Source organism: Equus przewalskii, chromosome 2 (genome assembly GCF_037783145.1).
Source record: "Equus przewalskii isolate Varuska chromosome 2, EquPr2, whole genome shotgun sequence".
In the NCBI taxonomy this organism is placed as follows: Eukaryota; Metazoa; Chordata; class Mammalia; order Perissodactyla; family Equidae; genus Equus; species Equus przewalskii.
This window is the reverse complement of record NC_091832.1, coordinates 47,281,580-47,292,051: the sequence shown is the minus strand read 5'-3', so window position 1 is coordinate 47,292,051 and position 10,472 is coordinate 47,281,580. Positions and strand designations below refer to the sequence as shown.

Here is a 10,472-nt window from a genome sequence, read left to right as displayed (position 1 = left end):
AGTGCAGAGGATTACTGGCCTGGAGCGTGAGACGCCAACAGAGGAGTTGGGGAGCGGGCCCTGGACTGGTCAGTTTGCATGTGAAGGGTGCGTCCCCAGGCCAGCCTTCACTATCTCTGGGAACTGACTGGCCCTGGGAGGGGGTGTCTCCCCAGGGTGGGTGAGGCCCCAGACGTCAGACCATCAGGTAAAGGCAGGCTTAATGCAGGCCTCCTGTCTTGGCCTTGCTCTGTCAGGGAGGGGGAGGGCCTGCTGGGCCCAGGTGCCCCGCCCTGGTAGGTGTGGCCTTGTGGGGGCTGTGGGGTGGACACCCGTCTGGAGCCCTTCCCAGAGCCTCAAGTAGCCATTGCCCTGTGGGGCCCAGAAGCTGGCTGAGGAAGCATCTTCTCCCCAGAATTTCACCGCTTCTAAATTCACTGAGGCTGCCTGGGGGCTCGGCATGTCTTCAGCTGGCAACGGTCCCATGAGCACGTGAAAGGGCCTACGTCCTGCTGCTGTGGGTGGGCATCCAGGGGTGCCGGTGAATGGAGCTGGAGGGGGGATGGCGCTGCCCAGGCCTGCTCTCTCCTGCCGGTCTTTCCTGGTTCTGTCAATGCCCGAGAGAGGACAGTTAAAGCCCCACTAGTCACAGAACCCTGGGGTGTCCCTCCTTCCAGTTGTGTCAGTGTTTGCCTAATTGAGTGGCAGCTGTTATTGGGTGAATGGGCACTAAGACTGGGGTGACATCTCAGTGAATGGAGCCCTCATCCTGCTTGTGAGAGTCCTTCTCCTGATGTCCACTGGGCACGATGGAATTCAGTCCTCATGCTTGCTTCAACTTTTGATCCAACTGAGCCCCACGTTCAGGGTGGGTTACTTGTAGACAGGAAGGAGTTTGTCATTTTTTTTTTTTTTTTTTTTTTTTGCTGAGGAAGATTAGCCCTGAGCTAACATCCGTGCCACTCTTCCTCCACTTCATAAGAGGTTTGATGCCACAGCATGGCTGATGAGTAGTGGAGGTCCACACCAAGGATCCGAACCCGGGAACCTGGGCCATGGAAATGGAGCACACCAAAGTTTAACCACTGTGCCACAGGGCCAGCTCAGGGTTTGTCATGTTCTTCAATACAACCTGCCACCCTCTGAGCTAAGATCACTAACCTGACATTAACACCATGTTAAAGCTCCACAGATTAAGAGACAAATAAGGTAGAGAGATGGATGGATATAAACTCATAGGTAGGCAGATAGCCACAGAGAATCAAGAGAGACTGACAAACGTGTAAAACAGAATTCAGACTCAAAGAATGAACAAAATTATAATTCAAATGAATAAAACAACCACCGTGAAAAGAAAAGTGAACCACTGTCACTTTGGAGCACGAAATCTGGAGGAAAGGAAGAGAGAACTGAACGCCAGCACTGGCCTCTGGCTCCTGGGCAGGAATCTCCCGACGGGAGCAGTCCTGAGACCGCCCTGCATCTTCTAGGACTGAGCCCACAGGTGAACGTGCCCTGGACAAAGGAGGCCGGGCTGGCACCAGGGTCAAGAGCCACAGGCGCAGAAAGCAGCAGACAGAACGCGCCTGTTGTCTGCTCGGAACCAGAGCTCTCGGTGTGAACTCCTGCTGACGTGTGGTCTGCACGTCTGTCCACGCCGATCTGTGTCCTCAGCTCTGTGTGCCTCTATGAGGGAGGTGTGTCAAGGGTGTGGGTATGCGATTCCTGACCCATCCCCTGTGAATCCCAGAAGCCATGGCCCCCCAGTGACAGTGAGCACCCCGGCCCACCCACATTGGGTTCCAAACACCATTCTCCATCAGAATGGTCAGGGCTGCAAGGAGAAATGTCCGGGCCCAGGACCAGAGCAGGGAAAGAACCAGAGGGGCCTGGAACACCCTATTGGGCCAGAAATTAAGGACAGGCTCACGGAATGACTGGGATTTGTCAAAAGAAAGCAGGAGCCAGTATAAAGGGACTCCTGCTGGAAAGAGCGGGGACAGTGTGAACATCGCCGTAATACAGAGCACTGGGCTAGAACCAGGAACAGAATCGGGGACCAGGAGGCCCTCATGGGACCGACGCATCAGTGAATGAACGAGTGAGTGAAAGGGGAAAGTTCTTCCCTCCAGCGGTGAAAACGGTTGAGAGAGGAAGAGTCAGTGGATAGAGACTTGAGGAGACGCGGACGATCTTCAGTCTCAAAGCACCTCCTCCAAACACGCTCATCCACGCGTCGGGGCGGAGCTTCTCGTGAGCGCCCAGAGAGTTTGGGGAGAAACAGAACATTTATGCACTCTCAAAGCAGCTCCCCAAAAACACACTTTTTAATAACAAATGAAAAAATGGGCCACACAACACCAATTTAAAAATCGATTGTGAACGCAACGTTCACCTAATGAGGCCTTCACGGCCCATCCTGGCCCATCCCAGCCCCGGAGGTAGGCGCCCGCAGGCCCATCCTGCAGATGAGCAGGCTGAAGCCCAAGGGCTGGGGAGAGGCAGGGCCTGGGGCACAGAGTGGCTTGTGGCTATTGTCCTCACAGTGCTGGGTCAGCACGTGGTCAGCCCAGGGCTGAGGGGAGGGCTGGGGACTCGAACGTCATTGGTGGGGAGGCGTGTGGGGTCCTCAAAGCCCCCTGAGCAGTGGACTGTCTCTGTCTCTGCTGGATGGAGTCTGAAGCAAGCCCAGGAGTGGGTCCTACCGGCTGCCCTGGTCCCCAGTTCAGCCCTTGAGGGCCTGGCAGCTCTCGGCAGACACAGTCAGGGATTTCTCAGATGGCTGCATCTGAGGCTGTCGGTCAGCATGTTGCTCCCTCTCAGGGAACATGGCTGCTGTCTCCTCCACGGCCACCGTGGTGACGTCCGGCGTGGGCTGCAGGGCCTGGGCGGCTGTGTCTTCCCGTCCTACACCAGGACGTGTCCACTGCGGACACAGTCGACATGACATCCCCGCCTGGGCTGGCTCCAGCCCTCGGGCCTCCACACAATGCTCATGGTCAGCCCGGGTTTCCAGGGGAGGAGTGGTGGCCTCCCTTCCCAAGTCAGCATGACTATGGACTAAGGACTCGGGACCCTCAGACGACTGGGAGGCCCACCCGCCCTGCAGCAACTCCACTAGGGGGATGAGAAATCATACCTGAGAGAGGAATCTCACTGGGGTGAATCCATCTGTAAAACAGAGACACGTGTGTCAGGGAGGGGCCACACAGCAATGAGCGGGGTGCCCCACACTCCCGGTTTCTCGCTGGGTGAACTTCCCCGAGAAACTGACCCTCTCAGAGGCAGGGGGACCCATGTGGGTGGGGCTCCTTGCCAGGCCTGTCCCCCAGGGGGCCCAGGACATGAGAAAGGACACGGTGCACGCCCCGCCCACCTCCCCAGCTGCCCACCCCGCTCCCTAGCCCTCCCCAATTAGACCGTCTCCCAGGGAGAGGTGGGGTGCACTTCTCAGAGGAGGGTCAGCCCCCCTGAGAGCAGGTGCCCCAGACTGGGGAGGAAAGGGACCCTGGGCTGCTGGCCCAGCTTCCTCCCAGCCCAGGCTCCTGAGACCTCCTGGCAGTCTGGGGGCCCCAGGGGTGAGGACACAGGACGATCCGCTGACAGCAGCCCGACTCCCCGATTTGGATGTCTTTGCTGACTGCCTGCTCTCCTTCTGACATACACGGGGCTCCCCAGCGGCCAGAGCTGGGTCTACACAGCCTGGATCCTGGTGTCCAGAGGGGCCTGGCCCAGATGAGGAGCCCAGAGCGGCAGACAATTGGACGAAGGAGTGAGCGAACGAAAATGAATGAATGAACGACGCAGTCTCTCGGTGGGGACACAACGTGCCCACAGCAGGGAGGCTCTGACCTGGGCCCCTCCCAGCTGACCGCAGGTTCTCTCACTGTCCCTGGAGGGCTGACGGGACTTAGGGTCCATGGCAGTGAGGTCGCACGGGGGCGGCAGAGGGCTCCTTGGCTAGGGGGTCCCACCCGCTACTCCCTGACCCCGGCAGACCCCGTGACATCAGGGTTCCCCTCAGCAGGAAGCCCACGGCCCCAGCCCAGCAGCAGCCGCTCTTCAGGGGGCCAAGCAATCCTGGAGATGCTCCTGGGGCCGCCTCCTCCCCTAGATTTGAGGGTGTCTCAGACCGTCTCTCAGAGCCGTGGTGGGTCTCTGAGCTGTGATGCTCGGGACCTGAGCCCTCAGAGGGCCACACACTGCTGCTCACCAGGTGTCCTTCTCATTTTCATCCACACGCAGAGGACTATCAGGCCAGCCAACACAAGCACGAGAACGCCCACAAGAACACTGAGGCCCTGGGAGGAGCATGTGACGTCTGTGCTGCTAGTCCCAGGTTCCACTTCCATCTCAAAGAGGCCGCTGCACCTAGGAGAGAAGATTGGCGGGACCCGGATCCTGCGGGCGGCAGACGCAGCCTGATGCTCTCTAGACCCGGGAGGGTCCGTCCCCTGCTGCCCAGCCGGGCTCAGAGCAGCTCTGGTGTGAACTCAGGTCTGAAGGACTCTCCAAGCCCCAGAGCTACAGGGAGACAGAGAGAGAAGGAAGGAGAGGGAAACCAGGATGAGACAAGGAAGGCGAGAGGAGAGCAGGGAGGGGGAGAGTGGGAGCGACAGCTGGAGACCACGGAGAGCGACAGGACGGAGAAGGAGATGGCGTGAAGAGGGCTGGGGTCAGGGACGGAAAACTGTTCGAGCCGGTGCTGCAGACAGAGGGACTGACCTGGGGTGGGGACAAGGAGGGGCGAGGCAGGGTGGTGAGATTGGACCCTGCCCCCTCCCCTGAGCAGCCACACCTGGTCACCCCGGGCTCCCCCAGAGACACCAGGCTCCCCTCAGAGACTCTGAGCACCCAGCTCAGATCTGGGCCCAGGGGATGGGTATTTGGGGGCGTCCTGCTGCAGCACAATTGGGGTCCTCACTTTGAACATCTGCCTTATAGGCTCCCCCACTCCAGAATCACAGGGAGGGCCCCACAGCCCTGACACTTGGTGACACTCCAGAAGCACAGGGACCCAGGGAAGAGCGTCCCTCTGGATCTGCTCCAGGAAAAGTCTGTCCTCAGAGATAAATTGCTATGATCGGTTCTTGGCCAGTGCAATGTGCTGCGATGTGCTGCGATGTGCTTGGACCATGGGTTCCAAGCAGGAGCTTCCTGGATGCTGGCACCCAAAGGGCAGCAGGCTTTCTGCAGGGCGAGGGCCCTTACCTCCCAGGGGAGCATCAAGGACCACCCCCCAGGGGCACGGGACTGAGGCCACCCAGGATCACGTACTTGGTCCAGGGCCGGCACTCCCCCAGGGTCCCATTGGGAGAGAAGGTCCCTGGCTGGCAGTCTTCACACACCGTGTCCTGCCGCTCGGTGCCTGAGGAAGGAGAGGGCTGGGCAGAGGGGGCCGAGGGCGCTGCCAGGGCGGAGCCCGGCTTCCCCCATCAGGCTTGGGCCTGGGGTCTGTGTCTTCAGTAGGCGCTAGGGGACCGGGCTCCTCTCTTGCTGGGCAGAGGGACTGGGCGTCGGCTCACCTCTCTCCTGTACCCTCTGGCCTGGTCTGCAGGTCGTGTGGGGCTGGCACTCGACACAATCATCCCCCTTCTCGCTAACGCAGAAATGGCCTTGGTCGCAGCCACACTCGGTGTTTTCCGTGCTTGAGCAGTCCCGCCTGATCACCAGGCCCATGGCTGGGATCCAAGAGAAAGAGCTGAGAGCAGCAGCCAGGGCAGCTGTGGGCAGTGGTGAGCACCCCGTCCCTGAAGGAGAACAAGCAGGGGCCTGGACAGCATCCACAGGCCTGGGGGTTCCTGCCCGGGGTCTGGGGAGAGCTTGGTGACAGGACCCCGGGCCAGCTCTGCAGCCCTGGTGGGTGTGTCTGGGCCCACCTCTGCCCCCACCCAGGATGCTGCCAGCTGCATCCCCAGCTCAGTCAAACACAGTGCCCGGAGGTGCTGGACACACAGCTGTGAGTCCCAGGGGGCTCTGAGGGACACTGGGACAATAGAGCCGTGGGCACAAAAGGGCAGGCCAGCAGAGTGGTGGAAGCGCGTCCCCGATGGGTAGCGGGACCCCGAGGAGACATTCAAAGTCCTGCCCGGCTGGCGCTCACATGGAAAGGGAGAACCAGGGCAGCCCGGGGCACCCTCAGACTCTCATGTTCCCACTGCAGACCGGGCCGGTCAGGTGGCAGAGACAGGACAGTGAGCCCACTCAGCAGGCGGCGGCGGTGGGGTGGCAGCTGGGCCTGGACCCAGGCCCCTCCTGAGGACGGCGTCAATGCTGTCGGTGCCACCCTCAGCCCAGCCAGAGACGTGCGTTACTCGGGGCAGGGCTCTGCAGGTGCAGGTCAAGGCTCTGAGCCCCTCACACCCTCCTCATTGAGCCCCAAAGCATTGTAGCCCCCACGTCTGTCATGCCCGACATCCTGGGGTCCCTCCTTCCTGGCCACCGGCCCTGGCCAGCAAGAAACCCGAGGGTCTGAGCGCTGAGCGCGTGAGGAGGAGCCCTCAGGGGTTGGGGGATGTGTCTCCTGAGAACCCACACACTGTTAGGCGAGGCCAGGCCCCCGGCTGGCGGAGGCAGTGTGGGACACTCTGGCTCCATCAGGGTCTGGCCCAGGCTTGGGTACCCATGTGACATGATAGTGTCCCTGAGCTCTGGAGGGTCCGTGGGACAGGTGACGGGGGGAGGCGGAGCCCTCCTTGGGGCTGGGGTGGGGCTGGCCAAGGGGCAGCCTCGCGGTCCTGAGCCGTGGGTGTGCTGCAGGGTCAGGACTGGGGGCTGAGCACCGTGGCGGTTGGGCAGCGTCCTCACCTGGGTCACAGGGTCGGCATGGCAGACACTTGCTCAGGCCGTTGAGGTGGGCTGAGAAGGTCCTGGGGGCGCAGGGAACGCACACCGTGCCAGTCAACTCCCCACAGGCCTGCTTCACGCGGTAACCTGCAGCCGGGAGGGTCCACAGCAGTCAGAGCTGGGGAGGGCCCTGCAAAGGCCTGCCCATCCTGCCACCTGGAAGCCCCCTGCGGTGTGACACCACCCCCAGGGCCTGAAAGGCACCCACCCGAGCTGTTCCCCACACGACACATCCTGCCTAGTCGCCTCCCAGGAGTAAGCCTGCTTTGGGGGAAGTCAGAACATTCCGGAAGAATGTGGGGGTCCCCCCAGGACACCCAGGCCTGTTCTGCTGCACTTCCCACTCTGAGCCCCAGACTTCTGGCCATTAATGGGCTGGCAGGGGCGCCAGGCCACACCCCCTGTGCAGAGGGCTGTGAGAGTCTTGGTGGGAAGTGTCGAAGCTGGGGGGGCGGCCCTGGGGGCTCGGGTCCTCCCCGTCAGTGCCCCTGCCCCGGGGGCTTCATATCCCTCTAGAGAAGTGCTATGAAAGGAGGGGCTCCTGGCAGGGAAGATTGGAGCATCTCCCCACAGCGCTGGCTCCCAGGGGCCCCCAGGGCAGGTCCCTTGGGGCGGCACCTACCTGGACTGCATTTGGGGCAGCACTCGGTCCCCACTGGGTACTCCTCCTCTTTGCACTGGGGCGTTGCCAGGGTGTAGCGGGGGGACCCCAGGAGGAGGAGATACAAGGCCTGGAGGGGACAGACGGGGCGTTGGAGGGGAGCAGCAGCCCAGGCTGCCCCGGGGCCTCGATATCAGCCTCTGTGAAATGGGGCAGCAGCAGCCCCATAGCTGGAGGTGGCCTGGGAGGGAGGACACAGGTGGGCCCCGACAGGCTCTGGGAATCATCCAGGACAGCCCTGGCGTTAGGTGGGGACTGGCCCGTCTCCTGCCTCTGTCCCCAGGTCCACCAGCATGGTACCCCAAGGACTGGGTCTCTGCTCTCACCAGGGACCACACTCCCCGGGAAGCCCTGAGCCACTCTGGGCTGGACAACTGGCCAGCCTCCCTCTGGCCTGTGCTGGGCCCGCTGAGCCCTGGGGACCCAGCAGGGTCAGAGCAGGACGACCGTCAGGGGCTCACAGGCCAGGCACGGGAGACAGGCTGTTCAGGGCCCCGGCTGGGGTGGGCCATGAGGGGGCCCAGGGCGCAGGGCTGACTCTGCTAACCCTGAAGTTTCCGCCTGGGCTGGCAGGAAGCCACACGGGCAAGCAGGCTGTCCCCCCGGCCTGGCCCTAGACTCCACCCTACTCACACAGACACGGACTTTATCTCCCAGGACAGGGAGGGGCTGAGGGTGGAGATTAGCCACCTGCTGCGGGCTTCCACCCCAGGGCAGGTCCAGCTCAGGCATCCAAGAACAGCCGGGCCCTGGAGGCACCCTCACCCTGTGCTGGGGGCTCACTTTCGTCCCCTGAGTGGGGTTTTGGGGACGAGGCCCACCAGGAGCTGTTCTGTTGCTGGTGGGTATGGCTTTCCTGTGTGTCTGCTCCCCTACCCCAGGGCCAGGGTGAGTGGGTGACAGAGGGCTGGGTCAGCCTAGGAGAGCCGGGCAGCTGGGGGACAAGGGCAGGACAGGGACATCGTGGGCAGGGATGGGGAAGAGGGTACACCCAGGGCCAGGAATAGGGGCGCTGGGGCGCGGCTGGACAGACAGGCAGGCTCAGGAGACTCACCAGGCTCAGGGCATCAGTCTTGGGTGCTGGGCTCCAGGGTGGCGGCCCCCAGCCTCGCAGAGGCTCCATGTCTCTCCTCAGGACCCCTCATTCCCTGGCTGCTGTCCCCAGACCCCTGCCAACAGGACGAGCTTCAGCACTTGGGCTTCCTGCTGCCTCACTGGCTGAAAGATAGAAAGAAACTGCAGCAGGAGCCAGCGAGGACAGCCTGCGGGGTGATCTCAGGAAGTATTCATCTCCAGTCCCCAAGTCTGTGCCCTTGGGGCCATCAGTGGCCAGGGGAGCAGGACCCCACAGTGACAGGCAGGGAGGGCCCTGGGCTGCAGTCTGCAGTTGGCAAGACCAGCGGTCCAGAGCAGAGGGCAGGGCGGGGAGCGGGGGGGAGCATAGGCAGGAGGGGGATCCCCTGCTGACCCCAGAGATCCAGCTTCCAGCTCCAGACAGCAGGAGCCAAGAGGAACCTCCTTGGCTGCCTGTTACCTGTCTCTGTGGAAAAGGGGAACTTGCTTCTATGGCAAGGGGGGTCCCTGCTCCTATAGAAAGGGGGGACCTGTTTCTATGGAAAGGGGGGAACCTGAGTCTATGGAAAGGGCGGAACCTGCATCTATGGAAATGGGGGACCCTGCTTCTCTGGAAAGGGGGGACACTGCTTCTCTGGAAAGGGGGGACCCTGCTTCTATGGAAAGGGGGGAACCTGCATCTATGGAGAGGCGGGATCCTGCTTCTACGGAAAGGGGGGACCACCCCCTCAAGGAGACCCCGCCTTCTAGCAGTGCGTTCTGGGCGTGTCCACCCTCTGCCTGGGACTGGGTTGGGCCTGTTTCCACCTGCACAGCCCTGCAAACGACTCTGCAGAAGGCGACCCTTCCCCGACCCCAGGAGGCTGGGGGTCCCAGAGTCCCCATCGGGGTGAGGAGGGTAATACTTTGTGAGTACCCACAGGGGCCCCCACTGTGTCCACCCCCACCTGTCCTGGGACGGGGTGGGAGTGGCTATCTCCTGCTCTCATTTCACAGGTGGGGACCTGGGGCTCAGAAAGGGACAGGGCCTTGCCCAGGGTCCCCCTTGTGCAAACTGTGCTCAGCCTCAAACCCCAACCTTCCTGTGCAGACGGGGCTCTCCCCACTCCACCTTCCCTGGATCCATGGCCATCTCCCAAGAGGGGGACAGGAGGGCTGGCCTAGGGGAGTGGGCCTTCATACACACACCGATGCCTAAGAGGCAGACTCGGGGGCTCGTGAGAGGCAGCCCACCCAGCCCTGGCATCCTGGATGGGGAGCGACTGGGTGAGTCCGGCCCCTGGCCCCCATGCCCGCTGGCTGTCACATCACATTAAAGTCTGAGGCTCATGTGATGCACGTGGCATGCCTCTGGCCCCCTTCATCTTTGAGCTGGAAAGTCAATTAAAGGTGGGGGCTTCCATCTAATCAGACCCATCACGACCCTGATGGGCTTGTCCATCTCCATAGGCCCCAGGCAGGTCCCCATCAGGTGCTAAGGCTGGGCCCTCAAGGACACAGGAACCACCCCCTCCAGTGAACCGATTTCTGGATGCCCAGCCCAGCCTGACCTGGAGCCCCTTCTCTGTCCTGACTTTGGCACAAAATCCTCCTCCAGGGTCACAGCCCCAGACCCCACCCTGCCCCACTGAACCTCAGGACATCTGCTGGACATGAAGGTGCTGGTTGCCCCTGCCCTCTTGTGCCTCTGGTCTTTGGAGGAGGGTTGTGAGAGCCCACCTCACATGATGTGGGAGCAGGACCCCTGGAGGCCGGGGACCCCACTGGAAGGTTCACTGTCCCATGGGCTGCAGGCACCTGGGGTAGCGAGGTTTGCCCGGATCTCCCCAGGGAGGGCTCCCACTGGGCAGAACTGGCTGGCAGTCACCAGTGTCTTTGGGGTCACTATCTATTTCTATTTCTAGGGGACCCT

The 10,472-nt window shown here is 61.9% G+C and overlaps 1 protein-coding gene across 2 annotated transcripts; it reads right to left on the bottom strand.

The window, feature by feature from the left end:
- Nucleotides 1–1,330: 1,330 nt before the first annotated feature.
- LOC103546134 (tumor necrosis factor receptor superfamily member 14-like) lies at nucleotides 1,331–8,717 on the bottom strand. 2 transcript variants are annotated; one of them, XM_070605050.1, is made up of 8 exons: nucleotides 8,541–8,699; nucleotides 7,448–7,556; nucleotides 6,787–6,912; nucleotides 5,505–5,660; nucleotides 5,257–5,347; nucleotides 4,193–4,350; nucleotides 3,119–3,150; nucleotides 1,331–2,905 (listed from the first exon to the last, which is right to left on the bottom strand). In XM_070605050.1, the coding sequence occupies exons 1-8, from the start codon at nucleotides 8,607–8,609 to the stop codon at nucleotides 2,705–2,707; spliced, it is 942 nt and encodes a 313-aa protein (XP_070461151.1). In that variant the 5' UTR covers nucleotides 8,610–8,699; the 3' UTR covers nucleotides 1,331–2,704. The 2 variants fall into 2 exon arrangements, with proteins under 2 accessions (XP_070461151.1, XP_070461162.1); XM_070605061.1 differs by lacking the exons at nucleotides 1,331–2,905; nucleotides 3,119–3,150 and having other exon boundaries at nucleotides 4,208–4,503; nucleotides 8,541–8,717.
- Between the last annotated feature and the right edge of the window lie 1,755 nt (nucleotides 8,718–10,472).

Excerpts from the sequence above, each read along its gene's own strand:
- LOC103546134 (XM_070605050.1), bottom strand. The coding sequence starts at position 8,609 with ATGGAGCCTCTGCGAGGCTGGGGGCCGCCACCCTGGAGCCCAGCACCC. Across the intron at positions 7,557-8,540 it reads AGACTGATGCCCTGAGCCTG|GCCTTGTATCTCCTCCTCCT; the intron begins GTGAGTCTCCTG and ends TGTCCCCTCCAG. Across the intron at positions 5,661-6,786 it reads ATGCCGACCCTGTGACCCAG|CCATGGGCCTGGTGATCAGG; the intron begins GTGAGGACGCTG and ends CTTGGATCCCAG.